At 39.8% G+C, this 26,661-nt stretch overlaps 1 protein-coding gene across 1 annotated transcript in view; it reads left to right on the top strand.

Moving 5' to 3' along the window:
• INPP5F (inositol polyphosphate-5-phosphatase F) overlaps nt 1-26,661 on the top strand; it is a 78,898-nt gene that overhangs the window by 9,576 nt on the left and 42,661 nt on the right. Inside the window, exon 2 of the mRNA XM_059398704.1 lies at nt 11,508-11,588. Coding sequence (XP_059254687.1) covers nt 11,508-11,588 — 81 coding nt within the window. The remainder of the gene's footprint in view (nt 1-11,507; nt 11,589-26,661) is intronic.

Genomic DNA, 26,661 nt, shown 5'->3' on the forward strand with positions numbered 1-26,661 from the left:
CTAGACCTGATATGGATTTGAAGGCCAAGCTTTTCGTTGGGGACGTATGGTGGCAGAATAAACAATACAAGCCATCCTCGATGGAAGAGAGTAAGAGTTTTGAATAGAGTTTTGGGAAAGGCTAGGAAATCATTTGAACACCAGCTGGGAGAAAGGTTGCATCTATTTAATTATTGAAGTGTTAATTTTATGCATCTTGGTTGAAAGCTCTAAAATGAGGAAAGAAAATACCAATTGTTAGCTTTGATTTAGCTTTCAGGATCCTATATCTGAAAGATACATCAAACAACAGTTTGGGGGAACACAGAAGGTGTGGGGTATATCCCATCCCTTGGGTAATGCATTAAGAGTTTATTATTTGAGGATTTTATCTAATCTTTATTTGAACTGACTATATTGTCAGCTTCTTAAGGTAATGAGTTTGGAAAGTCGTAATTTAAGCTGTACTTGCCTTCATTTATTCTCAAGCCATGTCTTTTAACATGTGTCTCCTATGCAATATTCGGAATGCCCTGTGAAGTCCATACCTTCCATAATTTTGTACGTTTCCATTTTCAGCAGGTCCTCCCAGAACCTGATTACAATTGTCTGACCTTTCACAAAAGTCTTTTTTATTTTACTGTCCTCTGTTCTTTTTTGAGTTGCATTGGCCTTTTCATGAGATGTGACAGTTGGGACTTTGCATGTCAGAGAATCATAACAATTTTTAGATTGATTATTGTAGAGTTTAAAAAGCCATTTCTGATATCCTTTATGATCATAGTCAAAACTTTGTGGCTCTGTTACTGTACCATAATTAGATCCCCATCTTAATAGAAAAGTCTAGAAATTCTTAAGATCCCTTTCCTAAGTAGTGTCTCATCTTTTAAATATTCTTAAGGTTATTTTTTTGAAATATTTCTTTATACTAGATTAGATCAGCTTTTAAGCCAACTAACTATGTTATGTGATCTTTATGGAGTTCCTAGTACTTTATTTCATGGGAGTGTTTCCGGGCGCAGGCATCATCTAGAATCAAACTGATAGGATAAAATTACTAATGCAGGTTCCACCCAATAACCCACAATCCCTTAGACCAGTAATTCTCAATCTGCTGGTACATTAGAATCACCTGGGGGAGATTAACAAAATACCTGTGCCAGGGTCCCACCCTAACCAGCTGGCTCAGACTCTCTGAAGGGTTGGGGCCCAGGCATCCGCATTTTCTAAAGCTCCCAGATGATGATCCTGAGAAGCCAGGATCATCAGCAGCCATTGAGTTGGAGTTCACCCCACGAAATCACCAGCTGCTGGAACTTCTAAACTGGGTAGCTCTTTAGCTTGCTGAATGCTGGAAAATAATAACCGTTAGAGAGTTCAAAAAAATATATATCAAACTTTGCAATGATAAGATAGCACTTGAGTCAAATTATTCCCTAACATGTTTTCCTTTCTTCATTAAATTTTGAGAACTGAAGCATGAGCTAAGATTGGGAACTTTCAGTTCCTCATGTTAGAACCCTTGTCGTCATCTGTTTGAATTTGGTGTTGGTGATTGTCTTTTCAGAGCAATAGTATCCTTTGTCTTTAGCAGGAAATGAAACTTGGTCTGATTATTTATGCATACTCTAGCACCTTTTTTTTTTTCTTAAAGATACAAGTGAAACTACCTATAAACTTCTGTAGATGTGTGAGACCCAGGCTTATCTTGGGCTGAGGGAGTGCCAGTCACTCTGGGCTCTTGGAATGGATGACTCATGGGCTCTGCAGGCACACCGTATTTAATCACTTGTTTTCTGTGTACCAGGAAGAGGAGGGCATATGAAAATAGAAGCCATGTACTGCCCAATGGGTCTGAAATAAGCGTGGAAATGTTGCCCTAATGGGTCAAACAATTGAGCTATGACCAAATACCCAAATGTCTTTGGGTATATGTTACTTTAATTATTTCACTAATTTAAATTTGACATTATTTCTAAAGTGCTGTACTTTAGTAATTTGTAAGCAACTCTACCAGAGAAATTTGAAATTCCTAAATTTTAAAACCTATTTGCAAATTTCAAATGTTTCTCTTTCAAATTCGCATGACACATGGGACTGTACTTTTTGAAGGAAAGATGAGGAAGCAGTATGTTGGTTGGAGCAGATCCATTACACGGCTGCTCTCTGTGGAAGGATGGTAGAAGCCCACTGGTCACGCTGTCTGCAATGCCACTGCCTTCTGCTTCCAGAGTAGACATTAACATTGGTGACAAGGTGTCTGTTACTTAGTGTCGTTGCCACATATGCTCAGACTAATAGCTGCGTGTGTCCTGTGTACCCACAGACTCTGCTAAGGCCACTTCTTATTTCCTTGGTGAAGAGTAAGTAACAGGTTAAAAAGGTATATACATTTTGAGGCAAACTGTGTGCAAGGTGCTGTACCAGGCAGCAGAGTCCCAGCAGTTTAGACAACACCACTTCCTAGGCCTGCCAGTTCCATTGCCTGTTGAGGACTTCCTCTGTTGTCTTGTCTTGTCTTTACATGGGCCAGGGAAGCTATGTGCCCCTGCTAACCCTTTTAAGATAATTTAAAGTGTCCTTGAATTTTCAGGTAAGTCTTCCATTGTGAGAAATTACAACTGCACTATTTATTGTATTTATTGAAAGATAAATGCTTTTAGTATTAAAAGCACCATATTGGAAAAGACTGATCTTTTGGGGCTTCCTTTAAAAACAGTAAAAATGAGATGTTAGTCTTATTAAATGTCATTGAAGATAAGCAGTTGGTAGGAGAAAATCCATTTTCCACTTCAATCTTTCATGTTTACTTTTACTTAATTATTCATTCATTTGGTTCAATAACTATTAAGTGAGTATCTGCTACCAGTGGCAAGTAAAACAGGCATAGAATTAAATAAACTGAAAAGTTGAGACTTAAGTCTCTCCTTTAAGTGGTTAATTGAAACTGTACATTTATTATAATCATTAATATATTAGGAGTTATTTCTACCTTTTATTTATGTTTTCCATTTATTGTATATATGTGGGAGGTTTCTGTTGTTGTTTTTTCTTTTTCCTACAACTTTCTTTGTCTTCCATTGGAGAACTTAAATTTTCATCAGGTGTCTTTCTGTTGCTGACTAAAAGTTATACATTCTATTTATATTTTTCTGTGGTTTCTCATGATTTAGGACCCAGTACTTATTTTCACATGTATAATATTCGTGTCTTTTCTCTAAGTATATTTTTACCACCTTTTAGATTTTACCTCTTCTAGAGTCTCCCTCTCTCCTGTGTGTGGAGGATCACAGGAAGGGAGAAAGCTGGCTCTCGTGCTCAGTTTTGCCATTTGGACCCAGATGGGTTACTGGGACCGAGACCAGATGCCTAGTTGGGAGGTGCATCAGAGCTATAGGTCTGTGTTTCATGATTTAAGGGAACAGGATTCTGGGGCATATCTAGGCGTTGAGATAGTTTCATAAAACATCTATTACTCTGAAAGGGCTTTCAGGATTTATGATCCTGCCGTAAGATTTAATAAGTAAAAACATATTGAAGTTTTTTTTTTCTTCTGTTCTCTTTAACAAAATCCATATGTAAGACCCTTGAAATAAAAATCTTGGAGATATTTGAGTGGTAGAAACCTGAAATTCTAAACACATACAGATTTTCCAACTTGAGCTAAAGGTTATTGAGTGTTTATGTGCCAGACGTTATGTTGGGCACTTGCATAATTCTCTCATTTGATGCTTATTACAACTCTGCAAGTTAGACGGTATTTCCACTTACAGCAGAGGAGCTGTTGCCGAGAGGAGTTCCGGGACTACCGTGGAGCTGACAGTCTTCACCTGGGCCACAGAGAGCAGGCGGCACCCTCATTGTGCCCACATCCCCAGACTGTCTCGTCTCTTGGTCCTCACATTCTGTCTCCTATGCAAATCTGCCTCATCTGGATGGAACAGCTCCTGCGTTTACTCTCTGTTGTCCCCCCAAGTGGTCCCTGTGTAGTTCTGCAGCCTCCTGCTTACAGCTCGCTCTCCACACCACAGGACCAAACTGTCTGCAGTTCTCCGTGCATTCAGTAAATATTTGCATGCCTGTTAGGTGTTGAGCAGCCTGCCAGATGTAGGGCTGACCAGAGCGTTTTGAACGATCTGAATGGGGGAGGTCTTGGCCTGGACAAGGGTAGTGGCAGTGGGGTTGGAGAGAAGTGAGACATTCATCAGATATTGAGAAGATCAATAGGACTTGGGGAGGAAGAAAAGCATTTTGGAAGTCTCCCAGGTTCTGGCTTGTGCAACTGAAATGATGTTGTTGAGCTGAAAGCCCTGTACAATTGTGAAACGAGGGTGTTACACTCCAGTGCGTTTTGTAGGGAAACTTATGGTGATAGAGGTACATTAAGAAGAATCCTGCACTAAGTGGGAAATGGTGTTCTGATTTTGACAAGTCTTTGTCACACTGGGCACAGCCAGCCCTGATGTCTTTATCTGAAATAGACCAAGTGACCGAATCACATAGTGTTAATTACCTGACCTCAACTTCCCCCTCCATTTCCATGCCGTACCTTCATTTGTCCATTCAGCATTTTGGAACCTGCTGTGTACCATGTACTAGGGACATATAAAGCTCAATGAGACTAGGTCTTGATGAACTTTCTGTTCAGTCAGGGAGCTAGGGAAGTCAATAACTAGATGCCAGTAATTAGAAACCAGAATAAGGTGCCATGATGGAAATACGGGCAAGGTTCAAGAGGGCCACAAAAGACTGCCTGATGAATTCTACTGGGTGGGTGGAGTGGGGAATAGATCAGGGCACACCGGTGACTCTTGTTCTGAGTCTGGAATGAAAAGTAGGCAGAAGTGGGTGGGGAGCAGCATTCCAGACTCAGGGTGTTCACACTTCTGGATGGTTGTAAGAAGGCCAGGATGCTGGGGGTGGGGGAACGCAGTAGGAGAGTGGACAGGACCAGCCCATGCAGACTTTTCCAAGGAATTTGGACTTTGTGCCTAAGGCTCTGGGGAGTAGAAGCGATACATTTGGATTAGCAATGTTCTTATTTGTCCTTTTCTAATGCCTACTGTATTTGTTTCACGGTATTAATGTTAGACAAACTTGAATTCGGGACACAGAGCACTATTTAAAAGCAGTTATTACATCCTAGGAAACAGCAGTTCTCCAGAAAGGTATATTAATCCTGAATGTGTATGTGCCTAACAATGCAGTCTCAAAACCTCTAGCAAAAATTAAGAAGGAGAAATGGGAAAATATATACAAGGTGTGAGAGTAAAAAAGAAAAATAAGCCCTCTCTCAAAAACTTTAAAGTTAAGTAGTCGAAAATATTAGCAAGTATACATACAAGTGTTGTTCAAAATAATCAACAAAGTTGAAATAATGAGCCCCAAATTTAAATAGCATGTTCAGATGTTTGAGATCCTTAATAAGGAGTACTTTTTAAATCATGTCCTGGTGAAATATGGACCTGGAAGCAAGAAAATTTCATGGAACGTTTCTTTTTACCTGGTGCAGTTTTCCAGTTTTCTGTTCTATTCTGTTTCATTGATGTTAATGCTGATCTTGTTATACAAAATAGATTTCATGACCTGCTAATGGATTGACCCTTTTTTTCTTGAAAACACCAAGTTTCCAAGCACACATAGACCTTTTTAAAATTGACTTTCTGGATTTCCCTCACCATACCAAGCCTCTGGTGCCCCTCTCTGTCCCCCTCAGTCCTACCTCCCCGCAAAGGAAAGAGGACTTCAACTCCCGTTTTTACTGAGTCAAGGCCATCTGATCTTTTCCTTTGCTGCTTTTCCATTGCTCTATTTAGCCTTTCACCTTCCCGACCTGGAAAAAGGTAGTGTCATTTCTTTCTGATGGCAGCTTTTACACCTGTACTTTTGACTTCATCATCTTCTGTTTTCCTCCTTGAATATCTCTTCTGCTTCATATTTCTCCTTGATCATCCTATTAGGAACACAGTCTTTTTTCCCTTTTTTTTTTTTTTTTTTTTTTAAGATTTTATTTATTTATTTGACAGAGAGAGAGAGAGTACAAGCAGGGAGAGGGATAACCAGGCTCCCTGCTCAGCAGAGAGCCTGATGTGGGCCGGGATCCCAGGACCCTGGAATCATGACCTGGCCCACGGCAGAAGCTTAACTGACTGAGCCACGCAGGCACCCCAGGAACTCAGTCTTAATGGGTTCAACTGGCTATCTCTGGACCTCAAAGATTATCTGTGACTATTCTTTTTAGTCATTAGAGGACAGGACTTGGTCATCTTGATAGTTTCTTTCTAGTTTTTATTTATTTTTTATTTTTAAAAATTTTTTTTTAAAGATTTTATTTATTTGTTTGATAGATCACAAGTAGGCAGAGAGGTAGGCAGAGAGAGAGAAGGGAGGAAGCAGGCAGGCTCCCTGCTAAGCGGAGAGCTGGATGCGGGGCTCGATCCCAGGACCCTGGGATCATGACCTGAGCTGAAGGCAGAGGCTTTAACCCACTGAGCCACCCAGGCACCCCTAGCTTTTATTTTTAAAGTTTTTAATTTTTTGAATGCTGATGTATTCCCCTGACCCCAATTGCCAAAGATGGGAAAGAATACTGATTTAGGAGGCTCTCACCCACATTCTCTTTCAGCTGCTGTATACTCTGTCCCTTCTGTTCCTTCTCCCACTCTGGAGAGAAGAGATATTTCAGTGGCATTTTTTATTCTACTTATTCCCTTCCTGTCCTTCCCTGGCTGCCTCTTTGGTGGTTCATGTTAATTTCCTACGCATTCCTCACTTCCCACCCCACTCCCCTGGGCTATGTAGCTCCAGGACGTTTCAGGCCTGCTGTTCCTTTCCCTCCTCTGAGGCTCTACCTCCTGTCAATACTGTCAGCCAGTCTATGGCTGCAGTCTTGTTTTATTTATGCCATTATCTGCCTGTGCTGGCCTCCAGGAAGCACATGCTCATTAGTTTTTTATTCACATCTTCGTAATTGGCCTCAGTTTACTTTTTCCGATCTTATCAATCCACATCTCCACCGCAGTCACTGGTCTTCTGTTCCAGGCAGCTTGCTCCTTTATTTTTATATCTTCTTAGCCCGGTACAGCGCCTGCTTCCTGGCAGGTACTTGCTAAGTGTTTCACCACTGAAGGGACAAAGTTGAGAACAGACTTTGCACTTTCCTCTGCACTATTTTTCTTGCTGCTTTTCTTCTGCCTAAAGTTCCAATTATGTGTAACTGTTCTTGGATGCTTTACCTCTGACGTTGTCTTCCTCTTCCATGTTTCTGGGCTCATTTGGTACTCAAAGGGTAGAGTCCTCCAACTGTAGTCTGTTCTTCTGAGCTCAGGGTACAGGGTTATGGGTAGTTGGAGCGATTTCCTTAGAGGGGTATCTGTGTTGGTAGATGTTGAGACTTGGCTTGCCTGAGAAGGAGATTCTGGCACGTTGTTTGAAGAGAAATCAGGGTATTTTAGTCTATACACCAACATGAATTCCAGTAGAGTAGCTAGACTTTTAAAAGTTAACAAGGAAGTAAAATTAATAAATACTTAATACTGGGTAAAGAACTTTTTTTTGAGAGAGAATTTTTTTTTTAAAGATTTTATTTATTTATTTGACAGAGAGCGATCACAAGTCAACAGATAGGCAGGCAGAGAGAGAGGGGGAAGCAGGCTCCCTGAACAGGGAGCCTGATGCAGGGCTTGATCCCAGGACCCTGAGATCCTGACCTGAGCTGAAGGCAGAGGCTTAACCCACTGAGCCAGGCAGGTGCCCCAAGAATAACTTTTTAAGTGTAAAGGTAATGGAAAAAGGAGTGGTACAGGAATTAAAAATTGAAAATAGGGGCAGACACGTCAGAGTCGACATCTTTAATAGAAAGGGGTTCAAATCAATAAAGAACATACAGGATGCGATAGAAGATATGAGTGAGAAAATCCTAGAAGAAGAAACATAAGTAGCCAATTGTGTAATTGTTAAATTTTACCTGCAATGAAAAGAAAATAAACATCATTTTAGGCAATGGATACCAACAAAGGAGAACAATTTATAAAGAAATCTAAATGGTGGCAAGAGTACTTTAAAACAAGCATTTTCCTATGTTTCTGGCAGAAGTATAAGTTGGTATAACCCTGTGGAAAGCAATTTGGTAATGTCTGAAAGCTTTAAATTTTCTTATGTTTTCACCTACTAATTTCATTCCCAGGAATCTGTCCGAGAGCTCTTAATTACAGAGGCAATAAAATATTTGCAGGATGTCCATTATTTATTAGTATTTTTAAAAATATTTATTTATCTTTTTTTTATTAACATATAATGTATTATTTGCCCCAGGGATACAGGTCTGTGAATCATCAGTCTTAACAATTCACAGCACTCACCATAGCACATACCCTCCCCAATATCCATAATCCAGCCACCCTATCCCTCCCCTCCCACACCACAGCAACCCTCAGTTTCTTTCCTGGGATTCAGAGTCTATTATGGTCTGTCTCCCTCCCCAGTCCCATCTTGTTTCATTTTTTCTCTCCCTACCGCCCTGCCTCTCAAATTCCTCATATCAGAGAGGTAATATGATGATTGTCTTTCCTATATGATGATTGACTTACTTCGCTCAGCATAATACCCTCTAGTTCCATCCATGTCGTTGCAAATGGCAAGATTTCTTTTGATGGCTGCATAGTATTTCTATATATATATATATATATATATATATATCACATCTTCTTTATCCATTCATGTGTTGTTGGACATCTAGGTTCTCTCCATAGTTTGGCTATTGTGGACATTGCTGCTATAAACATTCAGGTGCAGGTACCCTTTGGATCACTACATTTGTATCTTTAGGGTAAATATCCAGTAGTGCAATTACTGGGTCATAGGGTAGCTCTGTTTTCAACTTTTTGAGGAAGCTCAGTACTGTTTTCCAGAGTGGCTGCATCAGCTTGCATTCCCAACAACAGTGTAAGAGGGTTCCCTGAAGATGTATTTATCTTAGTGGGAGCAAGTATGTATGGGGAGGGACAGAAAGAGTGTTTTTTTAAAAAAAATTTTTTAATTTAAGTTCAATTTAGTTGACATATAGTATATTAATAGTTTCGGGGTGGAATTTAGTGATTCATCAGTTGCATATAACACCCAGTGCTCTTTAAATCAAATGCCCTCTTTAATGCCCGTCAGCCAGTTACAACTTCCCCCAACCTCCTCCCCTCCAGCAACCTTCAATTTGTTTCCTGTAGTTAAGAGTTTTTTATGGTTTATTTCCCTCTGTTTTTATCTTATTTTTGCTTCCTTTCCCCTATGTTCATGTTTTGTTTCTTGAATTCCACATATGAGTGAAATACGGTGCCTTTTTCTGACTTATTTTGCTTAACATGATGACATCTAGTTCCATCTGCATGGTTGCAAATGGTTAAGATTTCATTCTTTTTATTGGCTAAGTAATAGTCCTATATATATATTCATATATATATATATATATATCTCCCACATTATCTTTATCCATTCATCTGTCAGTGGACATCAGGGCTCTTTCCATAGTTTGGCTGTGGTGGACATTGCTGTTATAAACATTGAGGTACAGGCGCCCCCTTTGAATCACTATTTTTCTATCTTTTGGATAAATACCTAGAAGTACAGTTGCTGGGTCATAGGGTTGTTTTATTTTTAACTTTTTGAGGAACCTCCATACTGTTTTCCAGAGTGGCTATACCAGTTTGCATTCCCACTAACAGCATAAACGGACTCCCCTTTGAGAGAGAGATTCTTAAGCAGACTCCACGCTGAGGGCAGAGCTCTACACGGGGCTGGATCTCATGATCCCGAAGTCATTACCCCAGCCAAAACTGAGCGTTGGCCACTTAACTGACTATACCACCCAGACACCCCATCACAGTTTTTTTTTAAAGATTTTATTTATTTGACAGACAGAGATCACAAGTAGGCAGAGAGAGAAATGAGAGAGGGGAGAGGCAGGTCCCCTCCTGAGCAGCAAGTCTGTGCGGACCCGATTCCAGGACCCTGGGATCACAACCTGAGCCGTAGGCAGAGGCTTTAACTTACTGAGCCACCCAGGCGCCCTGTGTATTTTTTAATAATGGGGGAAAACTGGAAATTGCTTAAATGCCCAAGAGTAAGGAAGTGCTTCCTTTAGTGGAAAATTACGTAGTCATGAAGTTAAAATTTTGAAGAGTATTTTAAAGACATAAGACAATACTCAAGAAATGTTACAAGAAAAAAATGAGCACACATTGCTATATTTGCGGTCTTGTGATGCAGTAGCACACAGGCATATGACCTGAACCGTAGCAAAGTAAGTTTTCTGGCTGGAGGATGGGAGTGATAAAATATTTTTCCAATGTTATACAGTATGACTTTTATAATATGAATGCATATTATTTAAGATGTAAATATTGTCTTATTGGTTGGTTCCACGTATGGGTTCTGTAGCCGAATGGTTAAGAGCACAGGCCATGAGTCATGTAGGCCTGGCTTTGAATTGCAGTTCTGCCCAAAGAGAAGTCAACTTTATTTGCCTCCCACTGAATGTATCATTAACAACAAAGACATTCAAGATACAGTAGTCAAAACTCAAATGAATTTGGAGACTATGGATTATTAAGTCTGTAATTACCCCATGAGTTACAGATTGATTATAAATTTCCCTAAAATAAAATTTAAATAGTAATAATTAAAATGTAATTTTAATTTTCTACTAAGGGAAATACTGTTTTCGTCCTTGCTAGTTTTTTCCAGCTATGGAGCTACTACTAGTGTTACATTTATCTCCATGTGTATAACAGCCTTTTGCAACCTGGGTTTTACAAGAGAATTAAGCCCTGATGTCCTCCTACATCCACTGAGTGTAATGAATGAGCCTCTTGCCTAGTTGATTAGAATGGTATCAGTTATATGCCGTCTTTGGGAGAATTGCGGAAAGTCACCCAGAGCATTCTGTTCTGTTCTGAGGAACCCTCATTGGGATGCCTGGCACAGAGTAGGCTCTCAGGAAATGGCAGTGGGGTCTTAATGGTTTTGCCACAGAAATCACGTAAAAAAGCACTGGCTTTCTGGATTTTTTTTTTTTTTTTTTTTTTTTTTTTTGGTGTGTGTGTGTGTAAGTTTCTCTGGGAAAGGGCGTTTTCCAGGGTGTTATCCAGTAAGTGGCCTTCTCTCTGGCTGTTTCTCAAATCTTGTCTTTGAATCTGGGATTGACTCTGGGCTACGGGGCTGCGGAGGACTCCCCTGATTCGCCCTCTTGCAGTGTAGCAGCCTCTTTCCTCCACTGCAGGGCGCCCGAGTACTGCCTCCTCTCCGAGAAGCGTGTCGGCTTGTCATTTCTCTCCCCGTAATTGTCCTCAGAGCAGAACCTCATTCAGGCCTTGGATTTAATACTTTTCCACAAATTGCTTTATAGTAATGTATTCAGTTCTGGATATTCATAACTGCCCTTTGGCAATGTTGATCATTTAAAATAGACTGCCGGAGATACTGTTTTAATATGTTTTCTGATGAATATTTTCTCATGATTGCTTCTTATTTTCTTTTAGCTACTGATCTACTCCTTGCCTGGAATCCCATTTGTTTGGGATTGGTAGAAGGTGTTATTGGGAAAATTCAACTTCATTCAGGTATGTTTCCATAAAGTTCTTCAATCTGTTAAATTTAATGGCACATCCTATGACATTTTCTTCTTTGAAGATAAATGTGGATTTTGTTACGGCTTTGATTCTTTTGCCCTAATTTTAGGTCTGCCCAAAGTAGTTATAAGTATCAAATACCTGCTGTGTGTCAGGAATTATGCTAGTTGGTAGAACACAGCAGTGAGAAAAAACTGACCTCACCCTTGTTTAGGAAGATAGACATCAGTAAGTAATCACTGAAATAAATATATAATAATTTGGTAATTGTGGTACGTGCTCTGACAGATACACCAACTGCACTGATTTCAAAGGAGAAGGTGGTAGGAAGAAGGCTGGTGAAGTAGGCAGATGGCAGACCACGACTGTCCAACTTTGAGTCAGCTCTCCGTTCTGGATACAGTCAACTCTGGCTAGGGAAGTGTGTGGTTCTCGTGGCATGCAGTGCAGCCCTTTCCAAGTACCCTCATCAGGGCAGGCAAAATGGTGAAGGGTCTAGGTTGTTCATCAGGCCCTTGCTTAGAAGACAGACACTTGTGTCTGAGATTCAGAGGGAATTTTGATGATGAGAAAAGAGAGATTATATAGGTAGGTTCCAAAAAGTCCTGAAAAGTACCAACTGAAATATTTTTTTTTAAAGATTTTATTTATTTATTTGACAGGTAGAGATCACAAGTAGGCAGAGAGGCAGGCAGAGAGAGAGAGGAGGAAGCAGGCTCCATGCTGAGCAGAGAGCCTGATGCAGGGCTCTATCCCAGGATCCTGGGCCGAAGGCAGGTGCCCCCTAACTGAAATATTTTAACACTGTATTTAAATATCTGTTTTTCCTTTGGCATCAGTTTTAATGAGTTATGAACTATAGATGACTTTACCATCATCGTGTAATTGAGAGTCTAGCTACCTCTATAGTATTTCCTTTCTTACTCTTCTAAAATAAAATTGTTGTGGGGCGCCAGACTGGCTCAGTGGGTAGAGCATGTGACTCTTGATCTCAGGGTTATGGGTTCAAGCCTGAGGTTGGATGTAGAGATTACTTAAAAATAAAATCTTTTTTTTTTTTTAAGATTTTATTTATTTGTCAGAGAGAGAAAGGGAGCGAGAGTGAGCACAGGCAGACAGAATGGCAGGCAGAGGCAGAGGGAGAAGCAGGCTCCCTGCTGAGCAAGGAGCCTGATGTGGGACTGGATCTCCCAGGATGCTGGGATCATGACCTGAGCCGAAGGCAGCTGCTTAACAACTGAGCCACCCAGGCGTCCCAATCTTTTTTTTTTTTTTTATTAAGATTTTATTTATTTATTTGAGAGAGAGAAAGAGTAGGCACGAGTGGAGGGGGAGGAGCAGAGAGAGAGGAGGACAGAAAGAATCTCGAGCAAATTCCTCGCTGAGCAGGAGCCCTACATGGGGCTCGATCCCAGGACCCTGAGATCACGATCTGAGCCAAAGGCAGACACTTAACCTACTGAGTCACCCAGGTCCCTAAAAATAACATCTTTTAAAATAAAATTGTTGTGTATTTGGGAACTAGGTTGATTTCTGTGTGTTATAAAGCATGTATTGCCAGAGACTAATTTTTCTTTGCTAGATTCTTTGGTTATTTTTTAAAGTTTGCTTTTATTATGAAGTATTTCATAGATACAAAAAGCTATTTACCACAGATGTACAGTACAGGTTGTTGTAAAACACACACATACCTGCCACCCAAACTAAGAAATGCAACGTAACTAATGTCTTTAGATCCCTCACTGTGCCTTCCTCCAAGTGTGTCCTGCTTTCTTCCCTTCAAGAGCACTTACTATTTTTGTGTTTATTCCCTTGATTTTCATTAGTGCTTTAATTACATATGTTTTCCTAAGTAATATGATGCCGAGGTTTGTATTTGAGGGACTTTCCATAAATGATATTGAGCTGTTGTGTTCTTCTACTTGTTTTCCCTGTCCCCCTCCATTCAACTTGATATTTTTGAGATTTATCCATGTTGATGTATGAAGCTCGAGTTCTTTATTTTCACCCTCGTATGAATATATCGTCATTTGTCCTTTCTCCTGTCAGCGGGTAATTTTTTGATGGTTTATTTTTTGCTACTGGAAATAAGACTGCTATAAACATTGTTGTATTGTCTTTGGTAGTTTTGTAATTCTTCTGGTATGAGGAGAAAAGCATTTAGACATTGTATAACCATGCTAAGTATTTTAGTAACACTCTCCTACCTGTCCACATTTACATAAATATATTTTTAATTCATTTATATGCTGACAGGATAATTTCATAGCTGAGTGTTCTGAGCTAAAACTCATTTTCTATTGTTTAAATGAAGCTCATGAAACTTTTGAGTTATTTTTCTTCAGTTTCAATCACATCCTGGAACAATGAATAAATCACTGAAATCAGTCAGGAGATGTGAATCCAAACTTTATTTATTAGCTTTGAGATATAGAGGGGGTTACTTAACATGGGTTTCATTTGTCTATTGCTAAGACCCCAGGAATTCTTTAAAACAACAACATGTAATATTACACGATTCTGTGGATTGACCTAGAGGCTCTTTTGCCCTTTATCTTCTGTTGTGTGAGGTCAGCTGGGACTTTGTCTGGCACGTCTCTGTCCATGTAACTCATCTCACAAGGCCTCCCCTTGGGTCCTCTTTTTATACTGGATGCCTGGACATTTTTCCAAGGTGGGGGCTGGAAAGAAGAAGACCAGTCCCAGTGTGCAGAGTTTTATCAAGCCTCGACTTGTGTCACTGAGCTTGCTAATACTCCACTGGCCAAAGGAAGTCACGTAGCCAACCTAAGAGTGAACATCAGAGTGGGCTTCCCAAAAGCTGATTCACTAGGGCCACGATGCCTGTGAGCCTCTACTTTGAAAGCTGTAAAACTAGAGTAAAAATAACTGCTCTCTTTTTTCCCCTGCAGTATTAGGAGTCTAAATGAGATAAAATACCGGAAGGTACTTAATAAATTACCACCGTTTTATCAAGGCTCTTTTGGTTGCAATTATGTGTATCTGCATACACAAAACAGAGTTTTATTAGGAACCCAAGGGACCAAAACCAAGAAGTGGATGCCTTATGGTGTCTGAGATTACATTTTTGGGTGGGTAGTCTCTAAGCATCACTTCTCCTATATATTTCCTTTATTTTTCTACTCTTGGCTTTCTGTTTCTGTATATTATAAGACAAAATTTCTGCTCTTGCATGGTACCCTCAACCCTCAAGCCCCTAACAGGAGCCTGCCTAGCCGTCAAGGACTGAGCAGTGAGTCTAGTTCAGACTCCTCGGGACAGAGATTCTTAGCGGCCCTGTCTGGGCCAAGGGCATTCCCTGCTCACAAAGTTCAACCACGCTCCAGAAGTCTACTTCTTCAGTCAGAGCAGGAGGCCTTGGACTTGGCAGAGAACCCAAACATTTCATACAAACAGCAAACAAATATAAGTTGTTGATCGATGAATTTATGATACAGTAAAAGTCTGGTCATTTTAGGTGGTAAATATGGGCATCTCCTGCTGTCAGTCTTGGTTTACACGTGCTTTCCCTCCTGGCACTGCTTGCCTTTGTTTGGACTCTGAGCAAGTGATAAGCAGTGGGGGTTCCTGTCTGCAGGACGTTTTGGAAAAGGGAGAGGTGAAGAAAGAAAATATAAGAAAGGCAGGAAGAAGTAATTGCTGTACTTTTTTTTTTTTTTCTCCTGTCACATCACTTTTAAGGCTTGGCTCTTAAGAGAGGGAGTGGGGAGGAAACAAAGGAACATCTTTTCTGGGCCCCCTGCTGCTCTTTCTTCCCTCACCCACCACCCACCAGAGACAACTGCAGCCACACCCCGGTGTGTCACTCCACCTCCACACAGCCCCCAGCTCCCCGCCCTTCTGCATCCATCTTCCCCCTTCTCCCTTGGCTCCCTGCATCTCTGCCCTGGGATGCCTCATCCCCATCCCTTCCCTCCCTGAGCCCCACTAAAACTCCTGCTCTGGTCACACCTTCAGCCTGGCTGGTGGGAGATACGCTCCCAGGATGGACTAGAACTAACACTGTCACTTCAAGTGCATTCTCCCCTGGGAACATCTTATCTTCTGGGGGTAAAGGTTGGAGAAATAACGTGTCTGTACTTAAACTCTTTCTCACTCCTGTTTCCCTCCTACTTATTCTCCATATTTCAATGCACGAATTTTTGTTCTTGCCTAGTGAGATGGGAACATAAGTTTATTTGAACAGCTGTCATTGACAGTCTAACAGTGGCGTGGGTGAGCCATGCCACCGTTCCTGATTGTCACTGAACTCTGAGCTCTGTGGAATGTAAGCAGGCATGACTTAGGTACCGGATTAGTTTGTGAGGGCTGCCATAGTGAAGGCCCGTAGACTAGGGGACTTAACAGAAATTTATTTTCTCACAGTCTGGAGGCTAGAAGTCCAAGATCAAGGTGTTGGCAAGAGGTTTCTTCTTTCTTTCTCCTTGGCTTGTAGATGGCTGTCTTCTCCCTGTGTCTTTACATCATCCTGACTGTGTTCACACTGCCCTTTCTCTGAGTGCATCTGTGTCCAGATTTCCTCTTCTAAGGACACCACTTGCATTGAATGAGAACCCCCCCATAACCTCATTTTAACTTAATTACCTCTTTAAAGACCCTGCCTCTAAAATAGAGTCACATTATGAGGTACTGAAGGTTAGGACTCCAGCATATGAACTTTGGCAAGACAGTTCAGCCCGTAACAGAAACTTAATGTCTATTAGAATGCTTATTACAAAAGTGTACCAAAGAGAATTCTTTCCCTTTATTTCACGGTGAGATAGGCCATTCACCAGATATCACTGATGAGGCACCAACCCCAGAGTTGGACTAAACTCGAAGATCACATAGTAGCCTTGGGTCGGGTTACTTCACCTGAACGGCCAGTCACCCACTCTAAGACAAAGCTAACACCTCCTTGATATGATCATTGTGAGATTTAATTAAACTCCTTTAAGTGCTTAGCATGGTTTCTGGTACTAGGAAGCATTCAAAAGATGTTGGCTATAAATATCCCCTCCTTAGTTTTAAAGGTCACTTAGAGGTGTCAGATATTCTACCAGAGAACCACTTAAGTCCCGGCTATATAATTTTGAATAAATTTTGAACTTAGATTGTTTTTTCCAGTAATGTTAATATTGCTGAAACTAATGATATTAACATGTCATTAAAAGACTACATGGTGGGGATTATAAAAAGACATGTTTTTAGTGGTTAAATATTAGCATCAGGGTAAGTTATATTCCATAATCTATGTACCCCTTTTTAAAAAATGTGTGGCGGAAGAATTTTAAAGTATTATTTAGTTGCATCCATGGCTGATAAGTGCCCTTCCTTTTAGCAGGCTCTGCCAGAAAATTGTTCTGTTAACCCTGGTGTCTAGGAAATACCTTTTTAGAACCATTAGCCTTCCTTGGATGTGGAAGGCCTCTCTGGCGGGCAGGTGGACTTTAAGCTCGGGCGTAATGTAGTGTCTCTTCACAATTTGAATGTCTGACTTTGGTTTGATCAGTGGGGTTTATCAATATGAAGAACAGAAAATAGAAGGAACGTGTCATGTGCTAAATAGATGAAAGAAAAGCTTCATGAAATATCAACATATTTTATCCATTGTCGGGTCCAGGAGGACTTAAGAATAATAGTTAGATTCTCATCACAACTGTAATTACTCATTAATTTTTCGTTTTCCTTTCTTCTCTTAGTCGCAGCCTATCCCGTCCCCTAAGGATAAGCTGCAGGGAGCCAGGGGCTGTGTCCCTCTCTGCTGGCCTACAGCAGGGCTATTCATAAATATTCAGCAAATACTTATGACTTTAACAAATAATTATGGAATGCCTACTGCATGTCAGGGTCTGCACTCAGTGATGGGGACTGTGGGGTGAATAGGGGACTGTGGGGTGAATAAAACTTGAAGCTTCCAGGAGTGTAGGATTGGATTCAAGAGGTCGACCTCACTTACCCGATCACACTGTGCGATCATTAGGCTTAGGCTTCTGAAGAAGAGTGTGAGATGCTGTAAGTACGGGATAGAGGGCCCTGACTGGTGCAGTGGGGGTCCTGGATGGACAGCATCCCTGAGGATATGATGTCTGAGTCCAGGCCTGAAAAATGAGTGAGATAATCTGGACAAGGCCAAGGTAAGGGCAGAGAGTGAGAGGAGAGACGATTCTTGGCAGAGTCAGCAGCCCTGCAAAGGCCTACATGATTGATGTTTTCTCTGGGATGTTGGGGAGATTGCTGTTATCTTCACTCAGATATCCATGAAAAGGTTGCATTAGGCTGCAGACTTTAAATGGGTCACAAAAACTCTTTCAAATCTATTCTGAAGGTTGAGAAGAAGATAAGCTCAATTAGGGTAAGAAGTATCAGAACATAAAAACCGAAAGTATATATTCCGTGATATTTTCAGAAGTAGTTTGAAAACTGTCAGAAATCTTGATTAATTTGGCAATAGAGGCTCTTGGTTTGGTGACTGAGTTACTACTCTAAGTGTTGTAGACTCAGAGACACCGTTCACCCAAGTAGCTCTCATTTGTTAAAATAGTGCTTGCCATCTGCTGTTTTTCCACTCTTGAAGTCGTGAAGATGTCTCAGTCATTAAAATGGTAGAATGTATTATGCATATGGTTTACAAAGTGTGATTTTAGTCTGCTGGGAAGACTTTGCTGGGATAATGACATAAAATATTTTTTATACTTCAGTGATGAATGAGTGGTTACTAGCCTTGCTTCAATACTTTCCTGAAAAGCCATTAGAAAACCCCAGTTTTTGAGGATATTGGAGGGAAAGGGAGAGAACCTGGCAGGGCTTCTTATGTTTAAATACTAGTATAATTGCTCACGGTTGCATTGTGAGAGAAGTAGGTTGTTTTATTGTCTACCTACAACTCACTATTACAAACACGTAAGGATTGGAATAATGGTTGTACAACTCCATACATGTATTAAAATCGCTGAGTTGTGGGATGCCTGGGTGGCTCAGCCGGTTAAGCATCTGCCTTCAAGTCAGGTCATGATATTAGGTCCTGGAATTGAGTCCCACATCAGGCTCCCTGCTCAGCAGGAAGTCCGCTTCTCTCTCTCTCCCACTGTTTGCTCTGCCTGTTGTTCCCCCTGCTTGTGTGCTCTCTCTTTGACAAATAAAAAATCTTTTAAAATCCTTGAGTTGTATACTTACAATGGGTAAATTTTATCACCTATAAATTATATCTCAATGAAGCCATTAAAAACATTTAAATCATAAAGTAGCTTTTGATGTATTCTGTTGTCATTACTTCTGATTTTGTCTTAATTAAAAAGTTAAACACTTCTCTCTTTCGGTAATTTCTGGTGATTTTTTCACGTATTAAAGTTGCTTTGAGGGAAGTATTCAAAGGCAGTATTACTTCTGACACTGTTTCTGCCAAAATAGGAATGATTTAAAATGTAATTCAAATCCAGTCATTTTATATTCATTTTGTTATTCACGAGGATCTCAGAATTATTTATTTTGGAGGTAAAAGTTTCATTGGTGACTAGGTTCCTGGCCAATGCTTAAAAGACTCTTTACTTGTAGTTTAGGGCACCTGTTTTATGAATGGCTTTGGGTCTGGGAATTAGACAGCTAAGTGGCATCTTTTCCTCGCTCTTTTCTGCTTCCTTCTGCCTCTTTTTACTCTCTCCCCGGGTACATAGGTGCTGAGTGGCCCCTACCACCTCTCTTGGCTCCCTTCAGCCTCTTCCATTATTGTACACTTCAGAATTTTCCATTGCCTCCCTTGTCCCTAATCTGAATTCCATTCTCCTTGGTGTGGATGGTTCTACCTTCCTGGCGGGAGCAACCCTTGAACTTGCCACATGATTGTGACCCATAGCTCTGGGCTTTCCTAAGGGCTGGCACACAAGGAAGCTTCTTGTTGCTGAGCCCGTCTGTCATTGGCAGATACCCGTATTTTCAGGCAGAGAGATTCTCTAGAGATGGGCCAGCATGCCTCTTAGGTTATTCTACTACCATTTCAGTTCTTTTTTTCTTTTAATATTTTAATTATTTATTTGTTAGAGAGAGAGAGAGAGCATGATCACAGGCAGAGCAGCAGGCAGAGGCAAAGGGAGAAGCAGGCTCCCCGCCTAGCAAGGAGCCCGATGTGGGATTCGATCCCAGAACACTGGGATCATGACCCGAGCCGAAGGCAGCTGCTTAACCCACTGAGCAATCCAGGCATCCCCAGACCCATCTGTTCTTAAACTCCAGTTCTCCTCAGTGATTTCTGTGGTGGTGATATTAAAAGTTTTTAGCTTTGGAAAAAGAAGAGGATTGTTACAGTAAGAGTGACTGTATGTATGGACCACCTACAAAGGTGCTTTTTATATTTCCTCTCGTATTCTTTTTGAACTTTTTATCTTTCTGAAGAGGTTGCAATCAAATTATTATCAGGTCTAATTGTTGAAGAAAAGAAATCTTGATAAACCTAGTAAGTTCTCATTTACTTAGATGTGGGCCATTGTCAGCCATCCAGAGCAGAAAATACAGTTTACTGGTTGAATTGACTTGGTTCTCAAGTTGGTTACAGCCTGTGGGCTTAGGGACCCCTCTCGTAGGTGACTTCCAACCTTGAAGCATGCTTGTGTCATCTCTCCAACAGTAATTTATCTTCATGATGGTAGACGGTAGACCAATATGGGGCACCTGGGTGGTGCAGTCAGTTGAACATCCAACTGTTTATTCTGGCTCAGGTCGTGATCTTATGGTCATGAGGTTGAGCTCTGCATCAATCTCTGTGCACAGCACCGATCTCTCTGCTTGAGATTCTCTCTCTTCCTCTCCCACCCCTATTCTCTCTCTCTCAAATAAATAAATCTAAAAAAAAATACCAATTATACTTTATAAACTTATCTGTAATTATACTTAGTAGGTAGGAAAACATGTAACACATTGAGGTTTTTCAAAAAATGTAAGAAAATGTAGCACTTTAAGGAGGATAAGCTGTAGTTATATAGAAAATGTTTTTATATAAAAATTCATTTTGCCCAAGGATACTTTGACTTTTCTAGTTCTCTAAGATTATTACAGACAAAAAAGGGTATAAGAGATTATTTCATCTTATGGCCAGTCATTATTAGAGATTTAAATTCATCATAAGCATTGTAAGCTGACCTGAATATGCTTCTGATTCCACCATTTGTCCATAACAAGCCTCCTGCCCTGGATACTCTCCTTGTGAGTTATTGTCAAAATGTTCTGTAAACCCAGACTTTGGGAACCTTTAGTAGGCAACAGAGCAACCAGTCAAGAAATACTGAATAACTGCTATGTCTGAAGGATTAACAAATTAATGATTGGCTTTTTGGTTGGTAAGAGAATTAGAAGCCCAGTATGACGTGCTTTTAGCTACCAGGTACCTGACTAAAAAAAAATGGTGCTGGGGTAGTGTTAGTATTATTTGTAACTCCACTTACTTGATGCACGAGGCTTCCTGAAAATATTCAGGGATGCATAGTGCTCTATTTCTATTAGGAGGGGCAAAAGCATTTCTGCTAATATAGCTTAAAACAGAAATGGCTTTATTTGTTTATTTACTTATTTATTTACTGAACTTTATGCCCAATGTGGGGCTTGAACTCATAAGCTTGAGATCAAGAGTTGTGTGCTCTACTGCCTGAGCCAGCCAGGTGCCCCAGAAATGACTTTAAATATAAAAACAAAACATTATATTAGATATACCATGAATTCATATCTTTAGAAATTTAAATTCAGGTATGAATTTGCATAAAACCTACCCTACAGATTCATGCTCATATTCATATAAAAGTAGTAATTGGCCAATTAATAGCTTATGCAATGTGTATCAATGAAGTAGGTTTTAAACTTTTTTTTTTAATTTTTATTGGTTTGAGAGAGAGTATGAAAGAGCCCAAGAGAGCACCTGGGAGCAGTGTCCCAGAGGGAGAGGGAGAAGCAGACTCCCTGCTGAGTGGGGAGCTGGATGTGGGGCTCAGTGCCAAGACCCTGGGATCATGACCCGACCTGAAAGCAGAGTTTTGACCATCTGAGCCACCTAGGCACCCCAATGAAGTAGCTTTTATGCATACATCAAACTGAATTTAAATTCCTACCAAAGATTTGTGTTAAAAAAAAAAAAAAGCAACAAAACAGGATCTCTTGAATTGGAACATAATTTATCCTGAGATAAACCATTAAGATTTCTCAATTATTAGCTTCTTTTATAATGTATAGTGTGTTAATATATAATGGATCATTTAAAGAGACTTAATACATTCAAAAAACTGAGATCAAGAGAAATTAGTCTGTTTCTGACAGCAAAAGACAAGCAATATTTGAAGAGATAATAGCCAAGAATTTTCCAAAACCAATTATGAATACAAGTCGCAGCTTTAAGAAGTACTTTGAACCACAAGGGGGAAAGTATTAAAAAAAACACACACACTTTGGTGCCTCATAATGAAACTGACGAAAACTGAAGACAAAGAAAACACCCTGAAAACAGGCAAAGGAAAAGTGCACATTAAGTTCAGAAGCATCAGTGAAACTTGAGAGAAACAATGGAAGCCAAAAGATAGTGGAACAATATTGTCAAAGTGCCTGTCTGGCATTCTGTACCTTTAAAATCTAAGGAAAATAAAGACATTTTGAGACAAACTAAAACCGAGAGAACTTGTTACCAATAGTATCTGCACTAAAAAGAAGTACTAAAGAGAGTTCTTCAGGCGAAAAATAAATGACACTCCATGGGAGCATAGAGATGTGAGAAGGGATGGAGATCCATGGAAAGTGTAAATAAGTTGGCAGATTTAAAGGAATTAGTTTGCCTCTCTGCAAAGTCTGTTCGTGGGTGCCTTGGCTGCTCTGAAGGCTGAAAGCTGCTGGCTGGTGGGGGAGCCCGTAGGAAGCCCCCGTCTTGGCTGGTGCATGGTGGCTTGTGTTTGATCCCAAACATGTTTGTATCTGTTTAACTCATTATTGTAATCACATAATTTAATTAAATAGTCAGTAAGCACATCAGCTCTACGTGCAAAAGGAAGCTGAGCTGAATACTCTGGAAATACTAGATAAAACTGTGTTGCATTAAAAAGAAAAAGCATAAACAGCAGCCCCGAATACCCATCAGTGGCTCATCCTCAAAGAAAAGTTTTTGGTAAATCAATGTACATCTGAATGTTTCATAGGAAAAATAAAGTGGAATTTTTTTTTCTTAAGTCCTCTTTAAGCTTTCAAGTAGGATTCAAAGGACTAATGCCAAAAATGGTAACTAATTGCTCTCACAAAGTTGGGAGTTTGGATTTGATCTAAAGAATATCCATGGAATGGAGAATAATGGTCAAATGGAACTTTAGTTTTATCCATTAGCATTCACATTTTTAAGCAAATAGAATGTATTCATATGTTCCCCATAAAATTAAAATAAATAAAAATAAAAAGGATTGCTGGACACTTATCGTTGGATCAAATGCTGATCTTTTCTTCATGTCAGAAGGATGACATGTAGGATCTCTACATGTTGAGAAACATGTAGATGGAATACTTCCTACACGTGAGGTCATGAGTGTCTCTCTGAAAACAGTTTTTTCTGAAATTGGATGAAAAAAATTTTTTGATGAGAATCTTTATTCCACAATGGTTTGTCCCCTTTTAAGTGAGTCAGTTCTTGTCTAGAGTGAGCAGTTCAATCTTTTCCAGGACTATTGTTTTGCTCTACTGGTCATGCTTTTCAAGATAATGCCTTCCTTCTCACTTTTCTTATCTTGCTGGGAAGTCAGAATTCCTTGTCTGTCTCTTCCTGGAGAAGCCAGGGTTACAAGACTGACTTTTTCTTCCACCGTAATGTGTTTAAAAGGGTGAAAGAATGTCTTTATGCCAAAGGACCTTGCTAGCCTAAGTTACCCTTGACTCTTGGTTCTCCCACACATCTGCATCGCAACGTGGCAGCCTTAATTGAGCCAAAAAAATTTTCTTTTCCTGGTGGGTGATATAAATTAATACAATAGCCTGCCTTGGTGCTTTTTAAAAATTTAATTACACCATTATGCCTGACACATCCTGGGACTGCTAAACACTAGTGCCTGGATACTTCCACATTTTTGTTGTCTTGAAGTTCGAACTATAAAGCATATATTTGAGTCATTTAATCCTGTTACTAACATGCTCGTTCTCACCAGACTTTCCAGGCTTCTGCGGTTGTTAAGTGCTGTTTCACCTAAAGCAAAATAAATATAGCATAGATGTTTTTCCATGTTTTCCATGAGGTTTTTTGGTTTTCCTTTATTTTCTAGAGTCATTGATTTTGCCTGAAGATAACTCTGTGTCCAATTCAAAAATCTTCATTTTCTTTTCATTATGAGAATTTTTAAAAACTTATTTATTCATTTATTTGACATAGAGAAACAGAGCATAAGCAGGGGGAGTGGGAGAGGGAGAAGCAGGCTTCCTGCTCAGCAGGGAGCCCAATGTGGGGGTCAAGCCTAGGGCCCTGGGATCACAAACTGAGCAGAAGGCAGATGCTCAACTGTCTGAGCCACACAGGTGCCCCTCCATTGTGATAATTTCAATTCATTTTTTGAACACTAGTGAGAAAAGGTAGCTGTTTGGAATAGTGTTGATATATTTCAAGAATTAGTAGCCTGCCAGGGCGCCTGAATGGCTCAGTTATTAAACCTCTGCCTTTGGCTTGGGTCATGATCCCGGAGTCCTGGGATTAAGCACCACATCAGTCTCCCTGCTTAGCTGGGAACCTACTTCTCCCTCTTCCTCTGCTGCTCCCCTGCTCCGTCTCTCTTTCTGTCAAATAAAAAAATAAAACCTTAAAAAAAAAAAAAAGAATTAGTAGGCTGTCCTAGCTTTACCTTTGGTTTTGGCAGAAAATACACTTTTTAGTGTTTTTTTCTCTGCTTCACTAGGTTAAAACTCCTAACAAGTTCTTCTTCTTCTTTTTTTAAGGAGCAGCTTTAAAAAGTTTGATATGTAATCCACATGCCATAAAACTTACCCTTTTAAAAGTGTACAATATATTCTCAAAGTTGTACAACCATCAGCACTAAATCCAAAAGTTTCATCATCCCAAATTACTTTGATTATAACTAGCCTATATCTATTCCTGTACTTTACTTTTCATGGTTTTGGTTTTTTGTTTTGTTTTTTTTTGTTGTTTGTTTGTTTGATCCATGTGTGAGACTGAAAACAGACCGGAGATTAAAAGACTTAAGAGAGCAATTAACCCAATGCCGTTCGTAGGTCTGGTTGGAAGTCGACTATAAAAAAGACATTTTTTAAAATCCGTGATCCCCACATGCCCAGCTGCTAAATTATTTCAAAGCAGACTCCAGGTAACCTGTTTAACCACAAATGCTTTAGTATGTGTTCCAAACTAATTCATGATATACACTCTTCCCACCCCTTTATCATGTAATAGGTGCCCATATTATGTGGGTCTGTTTCTGTCTGCTCTGTTCTACGCTGGTATTCATTTGGTGGTTCCTCTACCAGTACCCCCATTGTTTTATTTACCCAGCTTTCTAGGATGTTTTGCTACCAAAGGATGGTAAACATTCGTTGTTAACTAACAGTCACATCAACCACAAAAATTATTTGATCCTCATAGCTATTCTCTGCAGCAGGCAGTTTTATCGCATTCCACAGATGAGAAAACCAAGAAGTCAGTCAAGTATTGTGCTGCCGAGTACAGGGTAAAAAAGCAGTGAGTTAGGGGCACCTGGGTGGCTCAGTCAGATAAGTGTCTGACTTGGTTTTGGCTCAGGTCATGATCTCAGGATCCTGGGATCAAGCCCGTATCAGGTCTGCGTTCAGTGTGGAGTCGGCTTGGGATTCTCTTCTCCCTCTGCCTCTACCCCTGTGTTTGCTCATATGCTCTCTCTCTCTCTCTCTCTCGTTTTAAATAAGACCTTTAAAAAGAAAAATAAGTGGTGAGCTAAAATTTAAGTCTGAATTCTGACCTCAAAGTCCAGAACATTAAAGCCTCCCTGAAAAGGGAAGGCTGCTCTTTACAGATTCTTTTTCCCTTTTTGATCATGTACATTATATTTTCTCAGATTTAATCTTCATCCTAACTTCCCAGATCTATTGAACTTCAGTCTATACTATATATATTTTTTAAAAACACCTCAATTTTTCACATTTTTTTCTGTTGACGTAACTAACTAAACTCTAAAAACATGCATATTTCATTTTAAAGTATATTTGAATTTGTAAGTTGTATTTCAGTATTGGCAGTATCAGTGTTTTGGGGGGAAAAATGATGCCTTTTGGTTTCCCAAGTGAGTTTATGAATGGAGTAAAACCTCTGTTAGAAGGTTAATATTTTTATATTTTGTCACTGTGCCATTAGATGGTTTATTGGCAAGATATTTATTGCATTTGCTTATGCACATTGTGTTATTCATTTCTGTTATTTATTAAAACTATAATTTGCAATGTTAATATGAAATGTATCCAAAGTCAACTTCGGCATAAAGTAGGAAAAGGTTTTCGTTAGGGTTGGCTTGTCTGGGTAACTGCCAGCACTCTAATTTGTTCAGTGTAAAATAGAAATTATTCCTGTGAGGTTAGGAGACCTATGGTAAGGGTTTTATTTTGTTTTATTCAACAAAATGTATTGACATTTAACATATGTTGTTTGTTGCTAATTCCTACCCTTCTGAAGCACAAGTATCATGTTATATGCTTTATTTATTATGTGTTTGATTTATTATATGATAGGTGGCTGATAACTGATCTTGATCCATGCCTGAAATACTCCCTAGCCCTTGGTAGGACCTTGGCTAATGTTTCATGATAATGAATAATGAAATGGCCTGTAAAAAACTTGAAACTTCGGAGTAAATTTCCACCCTACTTTATAAAGAATTATGAAACTCTTCCAAACTCTTGCATTTATGAAATGCCTAAAGCACATCTTCAAAGCACGATCCCTAAAATGAGAGTTGATTGATATTTGGGGGAAATTGAAATACTATATATCTCTTTTAAGAGTGTTTTTCATATGGTGAATATGTATGCTGGTTTTTCATAAGAAATTAGTGAAACGCTATTTCAATTTTTTTTTTTTTTTTGGTGC

The sequence above is a fragment of the Mustela nigripes genome, chromosome 4, assembly GCF_022355385.1.
Source record: "Mustela nigripes isolate SB6536 chromosome 4, MUSNIG.SB6536, whole genome shotgun sequence".
NCBI classification, from domain to species: domain Eukaryota; kingdom Metazoa; phylum Chordata; class Mammalia; order Carnivora; family Mustelidae; genus Mustela; species Mustela nigripes.